This window comes from Odocoileus virginianus, chromosome 20 (assembly GCF_023699985.2).
Source record: "Odocoileus virginianus isolate 20LAN1187 ecotype Illinois chromosome 20, Ovbor_1.2, whole genome shotgun sequence".
In the NCBI taxonomy this organism is placed as follows: Eukaryota; Metazoa; Chordata; class Mammalia; order Artiodactyla; family Cervidae; genus Odocoileus; species Odocoileus virginianus.
Window position 1 is genome coordinate 3,490,992 of NC_069693.1, and position 24,883 is coordinate 3,515,874.

The following is a 24,883-nucleotide window of genomic DNA, read 5'->3' on the forward strand; positions in this document are numbered from 1 at the left end:
AGTCTTATTTATGAATGGATTCCAACTGAACTTAGAGAAAAGATATTTTATTCAGGGAGAACGTAGCCCAGGGGTGAGGGAATGGGAAAGAAACGTTGGTGATCACATTGATTTGCCTGCGAAGTCATTGCCCAGATGTGGTATTTCTAATCTGTGTGGCTAGACAGCTGACAAGTCTTCCTCACTAGAGTATATTGCTCCTACTAACCCCACAATACTTTGCAGTCCTCTTAGGTGCTTCAGTGGCCTTCCCTGGTGGCTCAGAAGGTAAAGAATCCACCTGCAAGGCAGGAAACCAGAATTCCACCCCTGGGTCAGGAAGATCCCCTGGAGGAGGAAATGGCAACCCACTCTAGTTTTCTTGCCTGGGAAATGCCATGGACAGAGGAGCCTGGTGGGCTACAGTCCATGGGGTCGCAAAGAGTCAGACACGACTGAGCAACTCACACACACATACATGAAGCACATGTATGATCACATCATTGCTCTGATTAACGTTTAATGATTCCGTGTTAATGATTTAATGATTCCACAGAAAACAGAACTTCATGGTATGCATAGCTCTTCCTCCTACAGCCCCCAGAATTCCCTTGGGACAGACAGAATCCCCAAATTCCTTAAAGCAGCAGTGCAAGAATTACTTTTTTATTAGAACCTTTATTTTTTTGCTTTTTTAAAATTCAAGCATAGTTGATTTACAATGGTGTGTTCATTTCTGCTGTACAACAAAGTGATTCGGTGGTATATACACATATACATTCCTTTTAATGTTATTTTCTATAAAAATTACTTTTTTATTAAGCACAATTTTTTTTTTAATTTTTCTTCCTAACCTTAACTTCCTTCTAGATAGTTCCTCTAGCCCAAGTGGCACAGAGGGCGCACTGGGGGAGGACTCTGAGCTCAGAGTCGCCAGGAAGGCAGGCAACCTGGGGGCTGGCAGTGTTGGGGGAGGGGCCAGATCTTGCCAATCACAGCTCCTGGCGGAGAGTTCCCTAACAAAGTCAGGGTCTGGGGTTCACTCTGGTAGGAGCTAGAACCCCAGATGTGTACCAGAGTCATATTCATGGGAGAGTCAGACTGGACTTCGTCTGAAGACTGTGAGCGGCTTTGGTTTAACAGGAGGGCACCTAGCTAGATGCCGCAGCCTGGCAACAATTAAAGGGAAGTATTTCTGACTTATGTCACTTAACCTCCCTAGGACAAGTGACCCCACACAGACAGGGATGGATGTCAGGGAGCAAGGCTGGGGGGGTTTTGTTTTTTTATAAAGGTGAAATTTATGTAACATAAAATTTTACCATTTTAAGGTGAACAACTCAGTGGCATTTAGTATACTTTGTTATGAAACCACCACCTCTACCTAGTTGCAAAACATTTTCATCACTGCAAAACTAGAAAAGAAAAAAAATCATCAATTCAGTAATTGCCCTGATGCTAGGAAAGGCTGAAGGCACCAGGAGAAGGTGGGTACCAGAGGATGAGATGGTTGGACGGCATCACCAACTCAATGAACATGAATCCGAGCAAACTCCGGGAGATAGTGAAGGACAGGGAAGCCTGGTGTGCTGCAGTCCATGAGGCTGCAGAGAGTCAGACACGACTGAGCAACTGACCAACAAGAATCTTCCTTGCCTCAACCCTTCTCAACCACCAGTCTGTCTTCTGTCTCTATGGATTTACCTATCCAAACCTTCAGGATAAGCTTAGGACTTTGGACTTTGGACTTTTTTTCTAATATAAAGGCAAGTCATTAACATGTTGGTTATTATTATATTTGAAGAGGAAAGAATAGAGTACCCTGAATAGAAAGAGCCTGAAAGAGTCAGGTACAACCCAAGAAACAAAAAGAGGGTTTTTTCAGACTATAGCTTAAGACAGTGTTGGTTGTTTAGGGATAACCAGAAAGGGAAAAAACCTCAGGAACTGATTCACTTTGCTGCACACCAGAAACTAACTCAACACTGTAAATTAACTATACGTCAATAGAATTAACAAAAAAAAAAAAAAAAAAGCCCAAGGCAGGTGGGCAAGGGGGACACATGGGAGAGTTTGGGGCAGAGGATGGATTGGGTCAGCTGCGAGAGGGGGTGATGTCAGAAGTCAACCCTCAGTGGGGAAAAGAGAGGGTGGGACAAATTGAGAGAGCAACCCTGAAACACATATCCTACCACATGTGAAATAGATAGCCAGTGGGAATTTGCTGTATGATGCAGGGAGCTCAAACTGGTGCTCTGCGACAGCTAGAGGCGTGGGAGGTGGGAGGGAGGTTCAAGAGGGAGGGGACATGTGTACACCTATGGCTGATTCATGCTGATGTGTGGCAGAGACCAACACAACATTGTAAAGCAATTCTCCTCCAATTAAAAATAAATAAAATTTTAAAAAATTAATCCATCTGGAGGGACTTCCCTGGTGGTCTAGTGGTTAAGACTCTTCCTTCCAATGCAGGGGGCATGGGTTCAATCCCTGGTTATAAAACTAGAATCCCCACATGCCTCGCAGTCTGGCCAAAAAAAAAAAAAGGCAATGAGCAAGACAACAGTGAGTAGACTGTGGCTCTCATAGTCCATTCTCTCTAGGTCCCCTCCCACTCGCACGACCAATCTCTTAAACGAAACCAAGTCTGGGATTCTAGTGACGGAAGCCTCTGTTGTGACCATCTGGTCGACCCCTATCCTGACGACCCTGTGGTTTCTGGGTCTGCGGGAGGGGTGGGAGTGGCCTGTGTGCAGCTCTGATCCGGTGCATCATCGGAGGTTTCCTTCGGCTGTGCCAGTCTTCCGCCAGAAGCCCCACCAGGAGAATTAGAATCACAGCCCCAAGGCATATCCGGGCCAGATTGACCTTGGTGTAGCGCTGGAGGGCAAGACCTGTAGGAACAAGAAGAGACAGGAGCAGATGATAAAAGTCCAGCCCCAAGGGGACTTCCCTTGTGGTCCAGGGGTTAAGGCTTCGCTTTCCATTGCCAGGGGTGCAGGTTTGATCCCTGGTTAGGGAGCTAAGATCCCTCGAAGCCAAAAAACCAAAATGTAAAACAGAAGCAATGCAGTGAAGACTTTAAAAGTGGTCCATATCCAAAAAAAATAATGATAATTGTCAGGAAGCATTTAACAAGAGGCTCCCTGAGTGCTGTTTTGGATCTCTCAGGAACCCTCTGGCCCTTATTAATTCCTGAACATTCAGGAATTAAGAGGAGAGGCATGCCTTCCCCGGGGCTGAGGAATCCAGGCATTTCTCATTACGGTGATAAGTACCCTCCTCCTTTTTATGAGCCAAACGGTAAAAGGTGACTGTTTGCAACTCTCTCTTTGATAGGGATCATCTTATGTCTTGTAAGTCTGGAATTTTAATCTTTATCTTTGCTGAGAATAACTACCTTATATATGCCCACACCTTGTTGATTAAAACACCTTTGCTCCATCAGAGCTTGGGTCCCCGTGTCTTTCTTTCTCTCTATCTCTCTCTATTTCAGGCTAATTCCTTGGAGCACAGAGACCCGCTGAGCTCACTTTCTTGCCCGGGCTTCTAAAACCCTCTCGAGAAGGCACACTATGCCTTCACCCACTCGAGAGGGAGCCTGGTGCCCTACGTGCAGCAGTGCAAGCCCTAAGAACAGGACTCTATGGGCTTTCCGCATAAACCAGGGGATATCAGCCTCTTTCTCTTACTTTCTTATCATCGACTCCGGACCACCAGGTTCTGGTCCATTAAAGGGCCAACAGATAATGATCTCGGGACTTCCCTGGTGGTCCACTGATTAAAAATCTGCCTTCCAATGCAGGGGACACAGGCTGGATCCCTGGTCAGGGGACTAAGATCCCACATGCCACAAGCCTGTGAGGCTTGACTACTGAGTCCAAGCACCACAACTAGAGAGAAAACCACGTGCCACACCAAAGATGCCTCAAGCTGCAACTAAGACCCAGCCCAGTCAAAAGTAAAAATTATAAATAGTAAAAAAAAAAAAAAATCTTTAAAAAAAGAAAAAGCTCATCTCTAGGACCCACTCCAAGCCACATACTGAGTTGTCACAGCCAAACTTTTCATCTGAAAACCTATTACTCTCTGCGAGCCAGAAAAGCTATGACAAACCTAGAGAGCATATTAAAAAGCAGAGACATTACTTTGCCAACAAAGGTTTGTCTAGTCAAATCTACGGTTTTTCCAGTAGTCATGTATGGATGTGAGAGTCGGACCATAAAGAAAGTTGAATGCTGAAGAACTGATCCTCTTGAACTGTGGTGTTGGAGAAGACTCTTGAGAGTCCTTGGACTGCAAGGAGATCAAACCAGTCAACCCTAAAGGAAATCAACCCTGAATATTCATTGGGAGGACTGATGCTGAAACTGAAACTCCAATACTTTGGCCACCTGATGCGAAGAACTAACTCATTAGAAAAGATCCTGATGCTGGGAAAGATTGAGGGCAAGAGGAGAAGGGAACAACAGAGGACAAGATGGTTGTATGGCATCACCAACTCCATGGACATGAGTTTGAGCAAACTCCAGGAGATGGTGAAGGACAGTGAAGCCTGGCATGCTGCAGTCCATGGGGCTGCAAAGAGTCAGACACAACTAAGAATAACAAGCAAGGATGCCAACCTCCTTCCTCGAGGATTCCTCTCATCCTCACCAAGCATCAGGACTAGATAAGCCCCATTCTTTGAGTAGCACGTCTTCCACTCACCCCCTCAGAGTCCTCTGATACAACTTCTTCACACACACAGACACTCCCTGGTTGTTGGGCTGATTGTGGAAGAGGAGACTGTCATAAGGGGTGGGACAGAGATGAAACTTCCCTTCCTCTGACCTTTTAGATAATCTCCACCTTCACACTGGTCTTTGCCCAATTCTGAGCTCCATTTGCTAACAATACCCCTCCCCTTCTTAGCTGACACATCAGAACCCAAGACCAGAGAGCTGCAACCTCTTTGCAAGGAAAGCAGCCAGTCTGGGGTAAAGACATGGGCTACAGGGGGAAGGAAGCTGGTCCAGAGAAGGACACTTACTCACCAGTTGGAGGGTCTGATTCCTTTGGAAGGACAGTGATATTCCTAGAAGCTTCTGGGAATCAAAAAGGATAATGTAAAGAGGTGGAACCATCTCTTCTACCCCTTTTTCTACCCCAATTCTCAACATCTGCATTGAGAGGCAGAATTCCAGGTTTATAAGAAGAGTGTGAACTACAAAGGGCTTCTCTGATAGCTCAGTGGTTAAAAAAAAAAAAAAAAGCCTGCCAATGCAGGAGACATGAGTTCAATTCCTGGGTTGGAAAGATCCCCTGGAGGGGGAAATGCCAACCCATACCAGTATTCTTGCCTGAGAAATCCCATGGACAGTGGAGCCTGGCCAGCTACAGTCCATGGGGTTGCAAAGAGTCAGACGTGACTGAGCGAGTAAACAACATGAGCTGCAGAGTCAGAGTGTTCGGATTTGAACCTCAAACTCATCACTTATTAGATGTGGATAGAGTGATAATGTTAGTCACTCAGCCATGTCTGACTCTTTGGGACCCCATGGACTGTAGCTCTTCAGGCTCCTCTGTCCATGGAATTATCCAGGCAAGAATACTAGAGTGGGTTGCCATTGCCTTCTCCAGGGGATCTTCCCAACCCAGGGATTGAACTCAGGTCTCCTGCATTACAAGTAGATTCTTTACCATCTGGCAAATGACTTAACACCTATGGGTCAGTTTTACCAATCCTCGTGAGAGTGACTGGGAACCAAGAAGGGTTTTAAACATAGGATGGGGAAGAATCTCCTCAGAGTCTGAGAAAGAACCTGCCAGCATCAGGAACCTAAAGAAAGTGTGTGGACCCCATGGAGACAGCTAACGAATCCTCAGGGAATCTGCCAAGGTTTTCTGTCTTGAAGGAAAAGGAGACTCTCCCTGGAGAAGCCAAGGGCAAACAGCACAACAGCATGAGGGAAACATAACTACACTGGACTGGAGGATGTACTGTGTCAAAAAAACTACGATCTGTGTGGGGTTGAAGCATGGGCCTGGAAGCAATGGGAACAAGGCTACACACATGGATCAGAGCCAAGTTGGAAGAGCACACGAAAGGGATTTCCCTGGGGGTCCAGTGGTTCCGACTCTGCACTTCCAATGCAGAGGCCGTGAGTTTGATCCCCATTTGATCCCATGCATAATAGCCAACAAATTAAAAAAAAAAAAAAAACTCAGAACTTACTACCCACGTAGAAAAGTTCTTGTGGCAACACAGTAAGTGACAGAAAGTCCAAAAGAAAAAGCAGAACAGCACACTGCTGGGGATGGGAGGGAGGCTTGAGAGGGAGGGGACATACGTATATCTGATTCATGTTGTTGTACAGAAAAAACCAACAGGTCACTGTAAAGCAATTGTCCTTCAATGAAAAGTAAATTTAGAAAAGGAGAAGAAGAGTGCCATGTAGGGATAAGTAATGGTGTCCCCATGGTAGCCTCGGTGCCGCCATCTTGGAAGCAGCCATTTACCCAGAATGCTCCTCTGCCCCCAAGCTCAGAGACCATCTCCACCCCACCCTCGCCCTCAAACCAAGGACTTTCGTGGGAAGAGTCAGGTGGTTCTGAGAAGCAAACTGAAAGCTGACAGCCTCAGATGACGGAAGCGCGAGCTCTGAGTGCCTGGTTACTCACCCGTTGTGGCGGCTTCGTTCGCAATCGAGTGGTTCAGTTTCCTGGAGGCCTCTGTGAATTCTAAGCGAGAGGATTATAAGAAAGTCAGGTCTGTTCAGTGAGTCCCTACTCCCCTTACCCATTCTGAGCTATCCCATCTCCCTGGAACTCATTTCTCTACCACACCGCACACACACAGAGGAAAGACAAACTCAGAAAGCCCAAGATAGACCATCTTCAATTTCTGAGTGGCTTCCTGAGAAATGGCTCCATTCATCCGCTGATGGACATTGTGTTATTTCCATATTGGGGCTATTGTGAATTCTGTTACTATATGAACATTCACATACAAGCTTCTGTGTGAATGCACTTTTTTTTTTTTTATTTTCTTGAGTGTATATACTGAGGGTAGGGGCTTTCCTGTTGGTTCAGCTGTAAAGAATCTGCCTGCAATGCAGGAGATCTGGGTTCGATCCCTGGTCCAGAAAGATCACACATACTGTCGAGCAACTAAGCCTGTGTGCTACAACTATTGAGCCTGTGCTCTAGAGCCCAGGAGCGGCAACTACTGAAGCCCACGTGCTCTAGAGCCTGTGCTCTGAAACAAGAGAAGCCCCCACAATAAGAAGACCATGTATCACAACTAGAGGGTAGCCTCTGCTCTCCACAACTAGAAAAAAAGCCCATTCAGCAATGAAGACCCAGCACAGCCAAGAACAAATAATTTTTTTAATTTTTTTTAAAAAGGAGGCACTATTGATCCATGCAACAACTTGGAAAAATCTCAAGGGTATTATGATCAGTTCAATTCAGTCACTCAATCGAGTCCAACTCTTTGAGACCCCATGGACTGCAGCTCGCCAGGCTTCCCTGTCCATCACCAACTCCCACAGCTTGCTCAAACTCATGTCCATAGAGTATTATGATAAGGGGGGGAGGGGAAAGACAACCTCAAAAAGTCCCATGCTGCATGATTCCATTTATATGTAACAGTCTCAAAATGACAAAATTAAATCTAGGAAGAACAAATTAGCCAGGGGTTAGGGATCATGTGAGAGGAGGAGTGACTATAAAGGGGGGACCCTGAGAAATATCTTTATGAGGATGAAATACCATTTCTTATTTTTTTCTCTTGGAATAGTATTTTGAATGCAGTGGTAGTTATAGGAATCTGTGTGATAAATCGACATAGAACTAAACATATATATTGTGCCAATGTCAGATTTCTGGTTTTTCGGTTGTGCTGTAATTATGTAAGAAGATCCCCTGGAGAAGGAAATGGAACCCACTCCAGTATCCAAGTAAATTGAGAAATCTAGACAAATAGGAGAAGGATAACAGGGTTCCTGTGCCTTTATACCACAGACACAGGGTGAATGTTCCAAAACCTACCTGTTATAGTGGAAGGTGGCTCCATGGGTAGCCAGCTGGGGGTCACAGAGGTCCCTGAGAAATCAGAAAAATAAGAGAGAGAAATCTGTGCACTGTTAGGTGTGGTTCCTGAGCAAACCCAGTTTCCTCACCTAGAAAATAAAAATACAGATGCTTCCATCACTGGACTGTGGTGAGTCTTAAACAGCATTTGAAAGGCACACCTAGCACATTCTGGGGCTAATTAATGACGATCCCTGTAGCTGCCTTCCCTACTTTCCAAACTTCAGTCCTGTCCCTTCTTCTGGATCCCTGTGACCTGCCATCTTACAGATACTGGGAACAAAAGTGGGTTTTGTCTCCTGAGCACCAGATGAGGAGGCAGAAACCATGGACTAGGTCCAGAGAAGGACAGGCATCCTATGTGGGGAGAAATGGGGACTGCCTAGGGAACAAATCAGCCCCCTCCTTCTCCCACTACCCCTGCTATCTGCTTGTTTACCCAGACCAATCACAAGGCATTCTTAATGGCATTCAAATTAAAACAGTATTAAAATTTCTTTTTCCTGGCTTTTACTTTCTCCAAGCTTCCACTGCAGGGGATGCAAGCTCAGTCCCTGGTCAGGGAACCAAGATCCCGCATGCCAAGAGGTGCAGCCAAAAAAAAAGAAAAAATACATAAACTAAAATTTTTAAATAAAAATAATTGATCAACTAATTAATGTAAAAAAGTGGATATATGTATGTGTGTGTGTGTGTATATATATATATATATATATGTATATATATATGTATATAACTCATTCACTTTGCTGTACACCTAAAGTTAACACCATACTGTAAATCAACCATGTGTGTGTGTGCTAAGTCACTTCAGTTGTGTCCAACTCTTTGCAACCCAGTGAACTGTAGTCCAACAGGCTTTTGTGTCAATGGGGGTTCTCCAAGCAAGAATACTGGAGTGGGTTGCCATGCCCTCCTCCAGGGGATCTTCCCAACCCAGGGATCGAACCTGAGTCTCTTATATCTCCTGCATTAGCAGGCAGATTCTTTACCACTAGCACCACACTAGCTGAGAATCCCTGTAAATCAACTATACTCCAATACAAATTTTTTAAAAAGAAAATCTTGGGCTGGGGAGACCATCCTGGATGATCTGGGTGGGTCCAATTACAAGGGTCCTTAAAAGCCTAAGAGTGAAGCAGGAAGGTGGAAAAGTCAGAGAGAAAGAGAAAGATTAGAAAATGCTATGAAACTGGCTTTGATGATGAAGGAAGGGACCATGGGAGCCAAGAAATACAGGTGATTCTAGAAGCTGGAAAAGGCACCAGAAATGAATTCTTCCCTCAAGCTTCCAGAAGGAAGGCTGGCTGACACCTTGGTTTTATCCCCGCAGGACCCATTTCAGACTTCTGACTTCCAAAACTGTAAGGTAATACATTTGTGAAATTTAAGCCAGCGAACTTGTGGTCACTTGTTACAGCAGCACCCAGACACTCAAACACCCTCCAAAGCCCCCAACTTCCCGTGCTCCCTCCCCTGGAAACTTCCATCAGGGACTGCCAAGGCTGGAGAAGAGGTTTTGTCTGTACCCCTGACCTGTGACCACAAGCTCCAGGGGGTCGCTGGGGGCTGACCACAGGTATGGATATGCACTGGAAAAGCTATAGCATCGGTAGATTCCGCTGTGGGCGGCAGTCACCGTGACGATGGGGAAGTCTGCCCGGTACCACCTCTCTGGTGTCTTGAAGGGCCTGGTGTCCCCCTCCTTGTAGAGAGCAAATTGGTCAAAACCATACTGGCTCTGACAGCGTAGAGTCACGGTCACTCCTGCAGGCACCGCTGTGCTGGGCTGAGCTGACAGCGAAGGCTTGGGGGAAGTTTCTGGGAAAGGAGAGAACTTTAGTATTAAAGATGGTGGCCACTGTGGAAAACAGTATGGAGGTTCCTCAGACAACTAAAAATAGAGTTACCGTATGATCCAGCAATCCCTCTCCTGGACACGTGTCCAGACAAAACTCTAACTCGAAAAGATACATGCACCCCTGTGTTCACAGCAACAATATTCACAAGAGCTAAGACATGGAGACAACCTAAATATGCATCGACAGAGGAACGGATAAAGAAGATGTAGTCCATATATACGATGGAATGCCACATAGCCACCAAAAAGAATGAAATAAAGCCATTTGCAACAACATGCCATGGGCAACTAGAGATGATCATACTAAGTGAAGTCAGTCAGACAGAGAAAGACGAATTGCATATGAAATCAGTTATATGTGGGATCTAAAATATGACACAAATGAACCTATCTGTAAAACAGAAACAGACTCATGGACGCAGAGCACAGACTGGTGCTTGCCTAGAGGAAGAGGGTTGGGGGAGGCATGGAGTGGGAGGTCTGGGTCAGCAGATATAAGTGTGTATGTGTAGGGTGGATAAACAACAAGGTTCTACCACTGTATAGCCCAGAGAACTATATTTGATACCCCATGATAAACCATAATGAACAAATATTTTTCTAAATATATATATAAAACTGGAGCACTTTGCTATACAGCAGAAATTAACAGCATTGTAAATCAACTATATTTCAATTGAAAAATACTAAAACTGGGGGAGGGGGGAGAGCGAGAGAAGGTGGTTAAGACTCCACCTTTCCATTGAAGGGGCCAGGTGGTTGGACCCCTGAATGAAAAACTAAGATCCCACATGCCTCAAGGATGTAGCCACAAAATAAATATTTTTTAAGGCATAAACGTGGCTAGAGGGGTGCACATTTTTTCCTCTCATGTCAGGTTTGGTTGTGACTTGGAATGACAATCTAGGAATTTGTCTTTATTTAAAATTGTACTATTGTGAACATCTGGATTTTTTGCATTGATTTGTGGTTTGTTTTTTTTTAGATATTGTGTTAGCATATTATTTGTGTGGGTTACTGAGTTTGGGGCACTTTCCCTAAATTTGGCACTCAAGACCAACGTCTTGCTTGCCCCACCCTAATCCCAACATCCCCACTCCCCGCCCTCGCCCCAGGACTTTGGGTTTGGGGTCTTCATCACCCCCCACTCTCACCCTCTTGGCGCCGGGAACAGAGGACCACAGAGCCCTGAGCCTAAACGTCTAGCCAAGCCCACCCCCAGTTACCAGTAGCAACCAGCTCCAGCTGGCTGCTGGGAGGGGACCAATGCATCCCTATTTGATAGGAGCAGCGGTAGCGGCCGGCTTGGTCTGTTTCCATCGCCGAGATGAAGATCTCCGCCTGGTCAAAATACCTCCCGGATTTCAGCTTCTCCAGGCGGTACAGGTCTGCATCCGGAGGCCCCTGGCAGCGAATGGTCACCGGCCTCCCCAGGGGCACGAGGGAGCTGGGCAAGGCCTGGAGGGAGGGCTTGGACAGGGAACCTGGAAGCGAAGCAAATCCAGCGGAGCTCAGCTTCCGGCAGAGCCCTCCCGTCCGGGCCTCTCCCCCAGCTCCTGCCCTCTCGCGGGCTGAACCGGAAGACGGATCTGGACTCACCTTCCCGAGCGCGTATCCCCTGGCCCAGACACAGCCCTGGGGAGAGAGCAAGGGACCAGTCACCAGGGCCTCGTGTGAACCCACGCCCCCTGCGTGCTGCACACTGAGAGGATGAACTTGCGTGCTTTTGTTTTTTTTCAATTGGGGATATAGTTGAGAGTCCCTTGGACAGCGAGGAGATCCAACCAGTCCATCCTAAAGGAAATCAGTCCTGAATATTCACTGGAAGGACTGATGCTGAAGCTGAATACTTTGGCCATCAGATGCAAAGAACTGACTCATTTGAAAAGACACTGATGCCTGGAAGGATTGAAGGCAGGAGGAGAAGGGGACGACAGAGGATGAGATGGTTGGATGGCATCACCGACGCAATGGACATGAGTTTGGGTAAACTCCGGGAGCTGGTGATGGACAGGGAGGCCTGGTGTGCTGCAGCCCCTGGGGTCCTAAAGAGTCGAACTCGCCCGAATGACCGAACTGAACTGAACTGATAGTTGATTAACAACCTTGTGTTAGTTTCAAGTATTCCCCTTCTTTAGTATTTATTGTGTGTGTGTCATGTTTTTTTTCCAAAGATACACAAACACGTGATTGAAGTGAAAGAAGGCAACCTGGAGCGTCTCTGGTGTCCAGTGACCGGGACTCTGCCCTCCCGATGCAGGGGTCCAGCTTCGATCCCTGCTCAGGGAACTAAGATCCCACAAGCCCTGTGGCATGGCCAGTTAGTAAAAATTAAAAAAACAAACACAGGGCTCCCAGTTAAATTTTAATTTCAGATAAACAACAAATAATTTTTTTTTTGGCACAGTAGATCCCATGAGGTCCATAGTCCTGCAATTTAAACACTGGCAGCACATTTTTGCAGTAAATCACGTGGATTTGGTGCAAACATTGCTTAGTTTGTATTTGAACTTGTCGCTGTGTGACCTTGAACAAGTTACTTAATCCCTCTGGGCCTGTGTTCTCGCCAGTGAGATGGGACTAATAGGAGGCCCTGCTTCATCAGGCCATCATGGGGACTAAATGAGTGTCTTTTCAGAAACACAGAGTAGGGCTTCCCTGGTTGCTCAGTGGTAAAGAATCTGCCTGCCAGTGCAGGAGACACGGGTTCGATCCTTGATGGGGGAAGATCCCACGTGCCCAGGAGCAACTGAGTCGGAGCGAAACAACTACCAAGCCCGTGCTCTAGAGCCCGTGCAACTGCTGAGCCCAGGAGCTGCGACTACTGAAGCCTGCGGACCCCCAGCGTGTGCCCCACCACAGGATGCCACCACAGTGAGGAGCCTGTGCACCGCAACCAGAGAGGAGCCCCCATCACCACAGCTAGAGAAAGCCCGCACACAGCAGCAAAGACCCCGCACAGCCAAAAATGAAATAAAAGCACAGAAGATGCATGTGTGAGAGCTCCATGAGCTCTCTCAAGGATGGGTAAAGGCATAAGTGACTGAGGGCAGTTTGTCTTCACAGTATGCACTCTTATCCCCGATAACACAACTGCTCTCCCTTCCTGCTTAGCCCCGGGATCCTCTGTCCTTTTCCGTGATAAAATTCCTTTGAAGAAATAAGGAAATCATGTGCAGACGTGCCCAGAATAGAGCTTGATAAGGAGGAGACTGTAAAAAAACACATCTGAGCCTCCCCACCAGTCCTATTACAGGAGACCCTTACTCCGGCGTTATTGAGAGTGACTGACAAATAAAAATCTTACATATCCAAGGTGTATGGCGTGATGACCTGTGAAATACTTACCACAATCAAGCTAGTTAACACATCCGTCACCTCACATAATTAAATATCTTTGGTGGTATTTTTTTTGGTGAGAAATCTAAATCTACTCTTTTGGCAAATTTCAGGTACGTGCTATAGAATGGTTAGCTATTGTCACCATGTTATGACTTAAACCCCCAGGACTGATTTCATCTTATAAGTGGAAGTCTGTACCTTTTGACCCACATCTTCTACCTCTCCGTTACCTGCACCTCCACCCTCAACCACCTGTCCCCCAACCCGGGCAATCACCAAGCTACTCTCTGCTTTTGTGGGTTCAACTTTTTGAGACTCCATGTATAAGTGAGGTCCTGCAATATTCGTTTATCTGGCTTATATCACTTAGCCTAATACCCTCAAGGTCCAATCACATTGTCACAAACAGCAAAATTGTTGGCACCAGAACCACAAGGGATATTGACAAGCTAAATCTATAATCTAGCACTGATATCAAAACACCGCAAACAAAATTAAAAATTATAATACTCTATAGTAATAGAGTACAGGAAACGCTACTCAATATTTTGTAATAACCTCTAAGAGAAAAGAACCTGAATATATATTATATATGTGTGTGGTTGTATATATGATATATATAATATAAATGTGTGATTCACTTTGCTGTGAAACTAACTGAAACTAACACAACATTGTAAATCAACTAGACTTTAATTAATTAGTTAATTAAAAACAAAACAATATGGCATAGCGGAAGAAGGTTGCAGCCCAACACTCCGAGACCTCTATTCATTTCTCGACCCAGCCACGAATAAACTAGAATAATTCATACAAGCAGCCTCCCCCTGGGTCCCAGTTTTCCCACCCAACAAATAAGTGAGGTGATGCTTGTAGGTCACCTCTTGCCCTGAAAGTTACCTCCTGCCCTGGTGCAATTGAAAAAAAACTCCTTTGTCTCCTAGCCCACTGCCTGTCCCTCAGCATTTTCCAGAATGACTCACCAAGGCAGAAGAGGGCAGCCAGGGCTGGGGACATGGTTCCTCGCCTGCCCTGAGCTCTGCGGCCCAGGAGGGACGCCTTGGGTGGACGGGCGCCGGACACGGGATGCGACGGCGGGGGTGAAGGGCCCGCTCCGCCCTCCCACGTCAGCCTGGCTTTCCCTAGGTGGCACTCATCGAGCCGGAGCCGTCCCCTCCGTAGTGTGACTTGCACACAAGCTCCGAGGAGCCTGGCTTATCTGCTGCTGCCAGCCCAGGGTCCCAGCGAGCCTGCCTCGTGAGGCATCATCTGTGTTCTGCTGCTTCCGGCAGCCCCTACATTCACTAGGGGCTCACAGATCGAACCCCAGTGGGTGAGTGAAATCCATAGAGTCAGGAAGTGCGTTGGGGACTTCCCTGGCAGTCCAATGGCTAAGACTCTGAGCTCCCAATGCGGGAGAATCCTGGGTTCCACCCGTGATCAGGAAACTAGACCCCATGTGCCACAACCAAGACCTGATAAAGCCAAATAAATTAACGTCTTAAAAAGAAAGGGGGAAAGTACACTGGTGGGGCTTCCCCGCCGGCTCAGTGGGAAAGAATCTGCCTGCCAGTGCAGAAGTTGCTGTTCAGTCGAGCAGCCTATCCGACTCTTTGAGACCCCATGGGCTGCAGCACCCAGGCCTCCCTGTCCTTCCCTATCTCCCAGAGCTTGCTCAGTCTCATGTTCATTGAGTCGGTGATGCCATCCAACTGTTAGGGGAAGCACACTGATTGAAACCGCCCACCCTGGCCAGGCACCATAGTAACCATTTGCATGAGTTGTTTTATGACAGGAGATCCTGATGAGGATACGGAACTGATAAGCCACCACCAACCAGAGTTCGGGAAAGGTCAAAGGAGACACCGTGTGTCCGTCCACTTCCCAGAATCCGTCTCGCTAGCATCCATCTTGGCAGAGCAATGCGATGCGCGCGTCACCAGGAAAGACTCTGAATTAGAATGATCGGCCAAAGATCACCCAGAAACTAATCCCATCACCATAAAACCCAAGACTGCGAGCCACGCGGCAGAGCAGTTCTCCTGGGTTCCCTTACCCTCCTCCTCTCCACCCGGGTGCCCTTTCCCAACAAAATCTCTTGCTTTGTCAGCACATGTGTCTCCTCAGACAATTCATTTCCAAGTGTTAGACAAGAGCCCAGTTTCAGGCCCTGGAAGGGGTCCTCCGTCCTGCAACACAACCATCTCATCCTCTGTCTCCCCCTTCTCCTCCTGCCCTCAATCTTTCCCAGCATCAGGGTCTTTTCCAATGAGTCAGCTCTTCGCATCAGGTGGCCAAAGTATCGGAGCTTCAGCTTCAGCATCAGTCCTTCCAATGAATACTCAGAGTTGATTTCCTTGAGGATTGACTGGTTTGATCTCCTTGCAGTCCAAGGGACTCTCAAGAGTCTTCTCTGGGACTCTTGTTATCGCTTGGCCCATCCAGACAATCCAGGATCATCTTCCTCCTTTGAAGTTAGCTGTTAGAAACTTGAACCCATCATCCACCTCGCTCCCCCTTTGCCATATAAAGTGGAAGTTTCTGTGGATTAGGAACACCTTGGGGGGCACCCACTTTTCTGCTGACCACACTGTTCTTTTCAAAATCGTTAAGCAAAAATCCTTTCTGCTTAAATTAAGAAGAATCAGCTTCACCAGGGTTGTTTGCAAGCAAATCAACTGAAAAGAACAGATTTTTAAAAGCACAAACTCCCCACTATATGCTTTCAAAAAAAAAAAAAAATTGGGCTGTGTTAGCAAGAAGAGGTTGGAATTCAGAGTCTGCACAGCCCACTCTCCTTCTGGGGGAGGGTTATAGGTCCAATGTCCACGAGAACCTCTGACCGCACGGAGATTTGTCTGTTACGTACATGCAAGCAACCTGCGGCTCACGGCAGATACTAACCACAAACCTTCACAACCAACATCCGCTTCCTTTCTGAAACTGAGAAACCCCAAAGACCACAAGCGTTGAGTCACACATCAGCTTCACCCTTGACTGCTACTCTGAAGGCTTTGAGGTGGTTCACAAACCTTCAGACAGACGGAAGACAATCAACCCGATCTACAGCAAGATGGGGCAAAACAAAACCCAAACATGCAGAAGGAGCCCAGAGAGCAGACGGTGGCAGAGTCATGCACAGACCCGCCGTGGACGGGGTGTTCGGATGGGCTCTTCGCCACTGGAGACCAGGCTGGGGTCACATCCTTCATGCTGCCCTTTGGGGCTCGGGAGCTGTGTCAGGACAGTTTGGGCTGCCGATCTCGGGACATGAAAGGGTTAAGCTGAACTGACGTGTGCACATGACCACGTGTAAAGTAGATGGCTAGTGGGAAGCCACTGTGTAGAGAGGGAGCTCAGCTCAGCACTCTGTGATGACCCAGAGGGCGGGATGGGGGTGGAGGGAGGCTCCGGAGGGAGGGATATATGTACATCTGATTCACGTTGCTGAACGGCACAAACTAACACCCCGTTGTAAAGCAATTATAGTCCAGTTTTTTAAAAAGGGTTTAAGCTGAGCTGACCTTCACACCAGCCAAAAGCCAGAAGGAATTCCATTTCACAGAAGTACAAGCCCATGGGTGTGGCAGGCTTTGGCTTCAGCAACATCCTGAGGATTCCTCCTGCAAGGCGGGAGTCGACAATTACTGACATCACCCCGAGGCAGGGCTCTGTGGCCGGTGGAGCAGAGGTGCTTCCCCTAAAAGGTACATCTGTCCCTCCCCCCGTACCTCTGAATGGAGCCAATTCAGAAAAAGTTTTTTTAAGATTGTTTTTTTGTTTCTTTGTGGTTTTTTTTTTGGTTTTTTTGTTTTTTTTTTTAAGATTGTTTTTGATGTGGAGCACTTTTAAAGTTTTTATTAAGTTTGTTACGATATTGCTTCTGTTTTTTGTGTTCTGGTTTTTCGGCCCCGAGGTATGTGGGGTCTTAGCTCCCTGATCGGGGATCAAACCCCCACCCCCTGCGCTGGAAGGTGAAGTCGTAACCACTGGACGCCAGGGAAGTCCACGGAAAAAGGCTTTTGCAGATGTAATTAAGGATCTCGAGATGAGACTGTCCTAGATTTATCGGGCAGAGCCTAGCTCCAACAAGCGTCCTCAAAAGAGAAGACAGCAGAGGGGGAGATGAGGGGAGGCAGGCAGAGACACGGAGCGCGCCGCCCCAGCTGAGGAGCGGCTGGAGCCCCAGGAGCTGCAGAAGACATGAGCCTCTGAGGGTGCGTTCCCCCACCTCACCCCCGCCCCCGGCTCTGGCAACTTGCATTTGGGCTTCCGGCCTCAAGTCAGTCCTAAGGAAATCAACCCCAGATATTCTTTGGAAGGACTGATGCTGAAGCTCCAATACTTTGGCCACCTGATGCCAAGAGCTGACTCATTGGAAGAGACCCTGATGCTGGGAAAGATTGAAGGCGGGAGGAGAGGGGGACGACAGAGGGTGAGATGGTTGGATGGCATCACCGACTAGATGGACATGAGTTTGAGAAAACTCTGGGAGTTGGTGAAGGACAGGGAGGCCTGATGTGCTGCAGTCCACGGGGTCACAAAGAGTTGGAAACGACTTAGCGACTGAACAAGTCATCAAGGTGATGCTATTTGTTACAGAGGCTGGAGGAACCTAATGCAATCTCTTTGGTGGAGGGTCAGGAGGTGGCTACCACAGCCAGTTTGGGCCACTTGTTTTCATGTGAGTGTGTGCGTGTGTGTGTGTTTTCCAGTGAGGGAGAGAAAAGTGCTTCTCTTTTGTTCGTCTAATTGGGCTGTCTTAAGTTCTGCGCTCATTTTGTGTGCATGCTAAGCTGCTTCAGTCATGTCAGACTCTCTGCAACCCCATGAACCGTAGCACATCAGGCTTCCCTGTCCTTCACTACCTCCCAGAGTTTGCTCAGAATCATGTCCAGTGAGTCAGTGATGCCATCCAACCATCTCATCCACTGTCGTCCCCTTCTCCTGCCTTCAATCTTTCCCAACATCAGGGTCTTTTCTAACGAGTCAGTTCTTCACATCAGTTGGCCAAAGTATTGGAGCTTCAGCTTCAGCATCAGTCCTTCCAATGAACTGATTTCCTTGAGGACTGACTGGTTTGATCTTGCCGTCCAAGGGACTCTCAAGAGTCTTCTCCAGCATTATAAAGAGGTATCTGTGCACCCAAGTCTATCTTTCCCTCTTAGTCCCTGAATGATATAACCCAACAGTTGTTGACTGGGGGTGATTCTGTCCCCTCCTCGGGGGCATCCGGCAACGTCTGAAGACATTTTCTGGTTGTCCCACAATTGGATGGGGCATCATGCTAGTGACATCTAGTGGTTAATGCATAGGACAGGTCTCTCCTTCCCCACTTCAGCAAAGGATCACCTGGTCCAAATGAACCTATTTACAGAACAGAAATACTCACATAGAAACCGAACATGCGGTTACCAAAGGGGATAGCAGGTAGTGGGGGGAGACGAGCTGGGAATTTGGGATTAACAGATACTTACTGCCATCTGTAAGACAGGCAAACAGGGACCTCCCTGGTAGTCCAGTGGTTAGGACGCCACGCTTCCACTGCAGGTAGCACAGGTTGGATCGGGGAGCTAAGATCCTGCGTGTCGCACAGTGCAGCCAGAAAAGAGGGAGGAATTACAATAAAAAATAGGTGAACAAGAAGGAGCTACTGGACAGCACTGGGGACCCAACTCAATGTCTGTGTCAACAGTAACCTATAAGGGAGAAGAGGCTGGAAAAGAATAACTGTGTGTGTATATAAAGGAATATATACGTGCATAACTGAATTGCTGTGCCTACACCTGAAACTAACACAACACTGTAAATAACTATGAAAAAAGTGAAAGTGTCAGTCACTCTGTCCCGTGCGAAACTTTTCAATCCCATGGACTGTAGATGCCAGGCTCCTCTGTCCATGGGATTCTCCAGGCAAGAATACTGGAGTGAGGAAGGGTGGTTGCGGGCTCGCTTTGGCAGCACATGTACTAAAAATAGGAAGGGTGGCTGCGGGGGTTGTCAGGAAAAGGAACTCAACTGCAAAGAACAAAAGAACACTGGAGTGGGTTGCCATGCCCTTCTCCAGATCTTCCTGATCAGGGATCCAACCCCGGTCTCCTTCATTGCAGGCAGATTCTTTACCACTGAGACACCAGGATCCTTCAACTACACACACACACATATATATACTTTATATGTTTAATTATATGCATCTGTAACTATAACTGAAAGTAAAGAATCGCATCCCAAGGCTGGCGCATCCTGGCCCCGCCCCTACAGTCTGCAGTCAGGGCTCTGCTCGGCTCGTTCCAGCCACGCCCATCTTTTCCTGCTCACACTTTCTGGGTGAAATGCAGGCTCTTTCCCTCATCAGGGCTTCAGGGCTGAGTGTGCTGCTTTTGCTCTGTGCTGATTTCTGACCCACGTCACTGCTCCAAAGAAAAGTTCACCAAAACCATCACATTACAGAGATCTGTCAGGTGATACTCCGTATGAGCACCTTGTTCAAAACATGTCTCCAGGTGTCCATGCATTTTACCCTGTAGAGACTCTGACATGGTAATAACGCCCGTTCTCCCTTCCTGAAGCCCTGATAATTCCCAGTGTACTTTCCGTCTCTATGAACTGGTCTGTTCTGGGCATTTCTTATAATTGGAATCATACTATGTGTGTGTGGTCTTTTGTGTTTGCTTATGTTATTTCCCTGGCGGCTCAGATGGTAAAGAATCTGCCTGCAATGCAAGAGATCTGGGTTCTATCCCTGTGTCGGGAAGATCCCCTGGAGCAGGAAATGAAAACCCACCCCAATATTCCTGCCTGGAGAATCCCATGGACAGAGGAGCCTGGTGGGCTACAGTCCGTGGGGACACAGAGAGTCGGACAGAACTGAGCATATCTCTCTATCTCTCTATCTAGGTGATTCCTCCTTGTAGTTTTGATTTGCATTTCAATAAGATGTCAGGATGTGGAGGCTTTTCATGTGATTTTTTAAAAAACAGTGTGAGTAAAAGTGACTTCTGGAGCTTGGCCCCTTGAGCATCTGCCCTGTTTTGAACGCTTCTTCCAGGACCTGCCCAAGGACATCTGTTGAGGACAGGGGTTTTCCCTGACATCCGCGAAGGCTGGTGAGGACGCGTCCATCAGCATAGGCTTTTGCTGTTACAAAAGCGGCCAGAAGACAGCATCTCTTCACGCTCCACTGGTGTTTTTCGTTTTGGTTTTGGTAATTGAGCATTTATTTTCTCTTGAAGTAGCGTTGATTTCCGAGGTGTTTGTTTTAGATGTACAAGAACTTGGTTTAGTTATACACAAACACATATCTATTTTGGGGGAAGGGGGTCTTTTCCAAAATAGGTAATGTCAGTGTGTTCAGAGTTCCCTGTGCTACTTCTGTAGGTTCTTTTGGATGATCTGACAACAATTAGTCTGTATTTACTTAATCCCACCCTCTTATTGTCCCCCTTCCCCTACCATTTTTTTAATAATTGTAAGTTGGTTTTCTAAGTCTGGGTCTATCTATATATTAGTTTATTTGGGTGAATTTATAAATTCCATGTTTAAGTGATACATTATTTCTCCTTCCCTCTCTAACTGATATCACGCGGCGTGATAATCTCTCAGTCCATCCATGCTGCTTGCAAAGCATTTCTTCCCTATTTTGGATGGCTGAGTGCATGCCCATGTCTGGATGGACCAGTTAATCTTTTTTTCTCTGTTGATGGACATTTTGGCTTGATGCTCTGTCTTAAATATTGTGAATAGTGCTGTCCTAAAAATAGCAGTGCATGTATCCCTTCAAGTTATGAATTTCTCCGGAACTGAGGCGAGAGGCGGGTTTGTCCCTGAAGGTGGTAACTCAGTATTAGTGTTTTATGGTGTCTCCATACTGTCTCCTTCCTGCGGGCACCCACCCATTTACATCCCCACCCACAGAGTAGGAGGACTCTTTCTGCCCACCTGGGCAGCACTTTATCTTTGTAGATCTTCTGGAAGATGGCCATTCTAAGGGGTGTCAGCACATACCTCGTTGCCGTTTTGGTTGACATTTCTCTAACAGTCATCCTGAGCACCTCTTCATGGGCTTTATGGCAATCTCGATGCCTTCTTTGGACAAATGTCAACTTAGGCCCTTGGCCCATTTTCATATTAGGTTGATTGCTTCCTGGGTCAAGAAGATCCCCTAGAGAAGGAAATGGCAACCCACTCCAGAATTCTTGCCTGGAGAATCCCATGGACAGAGGAGCCTGGCAGGCTTTATAGTCCATCGGGTCGCAAGGGTCGGACACGACTTAACAACTAAACCACCACCAGCACATGGACTGTTTGCATGTTTTGGAGATGAACTGCTTGCTGTGTAAGTTCATCTGCAAACATTTTCCCCCCATTTTGAGGGTTGTCTTTTCCTTTCATTTAGGGTTTCCATTGCCATGCAAAATCTTTTGATGATAATAAGGGCCCTTTCGTTCAGTTTTATTTTTCATTATTCTAAGAGTGGATCCAGAAAGAACTTGTTGTGATTTTTATCAAAGCCTGTTCTGCTATTAACATATTTTCCTCAAGAGGGTTAGAGTAACCGTCCCTCCATCTAGCTCTTTTAACCGGTCTGGAGTTTCTTTTTCTGTAATTGGCTAGGGAGTGGGGTAACTTCATTCACTTTTCACCTGTTAAGGAACCCCACTCTGTCCTCTGTCCTGGCTGTTCACAATTTACATTCCCAGCATCAGTGTAGGAGGGATCCCCTTTCTCCACAATCTCTCCAGCACTTATTGTTTATACACTTTCTGACAAAGGCCATTTAACCCGTGTGAGGTGATGCCTTTTTGCAGTTTTGATTTGGGTTTCTCTAAGATTTCATGATGAGGAGGCTGTTCATGTGATTTTTTTTTTAAAAAAAACGGTGTGAATAAAACTCACCTCTGGAGATTGGCCTCCAAACTGTCTGCTCTGTTTTAATTTCTTTTTCCAGGACCTAACCGAGGGCATTATTTGAGGACGGGTGTTTTTTCCTTACATTCGCGCAGGCCTTTGCCAACAAAGGTCTGTCTAGTCAAAACTATGGTTTTCCAGTAGTCATGTATGGATGTGAGATGTTGGACTATAAAGAAAGCTGAGCACCAGGGAATTGATGCTTTTGAGCTGTGGTGTTGGAGAAGACTCTTGAGAGTCCGTTGGACTGCAACGGACTGGAGATCCAACCAGTCCATCTTTAAGAAGATCAGTCCTGAATATTCATTGGAAGGACTGATGCTGAAGCTGAAACTCCAATACTTTGGCCACCTGATGCGAAGAACTGCCTCATTGGAAAAGACCCTGATGCTGGGAAAGATTGAAGGCAGGAGGAGAAGGGAATGACAGAGGATGAGATGGTTGGATGGCATCACCGACTCTATGGACATGAGTTTGAGTAAACTCCGGGAGTTGGTGATGGACAGGGAGGCCAGGCGTGCTGCAGTCCATGGGGTCGCAAAAAATCGGACACGACTGAGCGACTGAATTGACTGACCCAGGCCTGCCTGGTACCAAGTGCCGCGCAGCGGATGTTTTCCCGTTGTTGTTACCAAAAGTGGCCACAAGGCGGCAGAATTTCTCCATGCTCCACGTGAACCCTTTCACGTGAAAGTTAGTCACTCGGTATTGTCCGACTCTCTGCGACCCAACGGACCTCAGCCCGCCAGGCTCCTCTGTCCGTGGGATCCTCCAGGCAAGAATACTGGAGTGGGTTGCCGTTCCCTTCTCCAGAGAAGGGAGCACAAGGAGCCGGGCGCGGGGCGATGCGCGGCAGCGGAAACCCAGGAAGTGAGGAAGGGGGAAGGCCATCACCTGGGCCGACCGCCCCGCCCGCGCACGTCGGTCCACGTGGGGCGCAGCGCGCCGCGGCGGTGTGGAGGAACGAGGGGGCGACCCCCGTCGCGGGCCCGGGGACACCGGCCGGTGCCCTCGCGTCCACCGGCCCGGGGACCCGACCCGCGCTCAGGCGAGCGCACCGGCGCGGGGCGCGGCGGGGGCACCCGCACTCCCCTCGCCCAGCAACGGCGGCGGACAGACCGCGGCGACGGGCCACGCAGCGGGGCCGGGCGGGCGGGGAAGCGAGACGCACCGGGGCGCGGCCCTGATCGGCGGACGGGGCGGACGGGCGGACGGACCGAGAGGGGCACAGACGGCGCGCGCCACTGCGAGGGGCCCCCGGGCCGATGGAAACCACCCAGACGCGAGTCGGCAGGAGGCGCCCAGGACTCTGGCCGGCCTCCCCAGCCCCGGGCCGCTCGCGGGGCTCGCGCCCGCCGCCCCAACCCGCAGCGACGCGGGAGCCCGGGAGAACGCTCTCCCGCCGGGCCCAGCTCTCCGCGGACCCCTCCCGGGGACGCCAGCGGCCCGGAGGCCGGGGACGACACCCACGGCCCCGGACAGGCGGGCACCCGACGGGCAGCGAGGGCCACGGGACAGGGCCCCGAGAGAGCGACACGCCCGGGCCGGCAGGACAGCAAGCGCGGGCCCCACCGCCACACGAGGGGCGCTCCCGGGTCGCCGGCCACCCCGGAGCCCCCGCGCAGCGGAGGGGCCCGGCCACCCGTCCCGGGCAGATCGGCCCCCATCGAGTCCGACCCCAAGGCTCACGTCGAGGGAGGCGGCCCAACCACCGGCCACGGCTCGGGGCGAGAGCAGGCGCCCTCATGCTCCACGCTTTGGGGGATTGAGTTTTTCTTTTCCTTTGGATTACAGTCGGTGTCTGTTGCTCTGTTTGTTTTAGGTTGAGAAGAACTTGATCTAGTTCTATACAGAGGTGCATCTGTTCTGTTCTTTTTAGGGGTCTTTCCCAGACCGGCTCTTTCAGCGTGTTCAGTAGACTGCCCTGTGCTATCCAGCAGGGGGTTTGGATTATCTCCTTGCAGATAGTTGAGGAGGGCATGGCGACCGCTCCGGTGTTCTTGCCTGGAGAGTCCATGGACTGCGGAGCCTTGTGGGCTACCGTCCTCGGGCTCGCAGAGTCGGCCGCGGCTGGGCGCAGCGCAGCGCGTATGTTAACCCAGCCTCTAAATGGCTCCCTTCCCTTCCCTGTGTTGAAATAATCACTGGTGGGCTTTACTAGTCTGTGAGTCTCCTTCTGGTTATGAATTTGTTCATTTGAAAGAATTTATAGGTTCCACATTAAGTAACATAATATTTCTCTCTCTCTCTCTCTGACTTTTCTCAGTAGGGTAAGTCTCTGGCCCATCCATGCTGCCCTTAAAGGCCTTTTTGTTGTTGTCTTTGATAGCTGAGTGTGTTCCAGCATCTAGATGGACCAGTGACTCTTCATCTCTCTATTGACGGACGTGTGGTTGATGCTATGTCTCGGAATTTGTGAACTGGGCTGCCATGAAATAAGGGAGCAAGTGTTATTTTAAATTCTGATTTTATCGCGATCTAAGGCAAGGGGTGGGCTTGCCTCATCAGGTGGTAACTATACTTACTGCTTTAAGGAATCTCCACACTGTTTTCCTTCCCGGCCGCACCCTCCCAGTTACATCCCCGCCCATAGTGTCGGAGGATTCCCCATTCCCCATACCCTCGGCAGCATTTAATCTTTGTAGACCTTTTACAAGATGTCCATTCTGAGGTCGTTGAGCAGATAACCTCGTTGCAGTTTTATTGGCATTTCTCTAA

General features: G+C 48.3%; 1 protein-coding gene across 1 annotated transcript; it reads right to left on the bottom strand.

The window, feature by feature from the left end:
- Positions 1-637: 637 nt before the first annotated feature.
- GP6 (glycoprotein VI platelet) lies at positions 638-23,832 on the bottom strand. The gene is made up of 7 exons (XM_070451566.1): positions 23,060-23,832; positions 11,143-11,618; positions 9,592-9,876; positions 8,014-8,067; positions 6,643-6,702; positions 5,016-5,066; positions 638-2,873 (listed from the first exon to the last, which is right to left on the bottom strand). The coding sequence occupies exons 1-7, from the start codon at positions 23,830-23,832 to the stop codon at positions 2,635-2,637; spliced, it is 1,938 nt and encodes a 645-aa protein (XP_070307667.1). The 3' UTR covers positions 638-2,634.
- Positions 23,833-24,883: the final 1,051 nt, after the last annotated feature.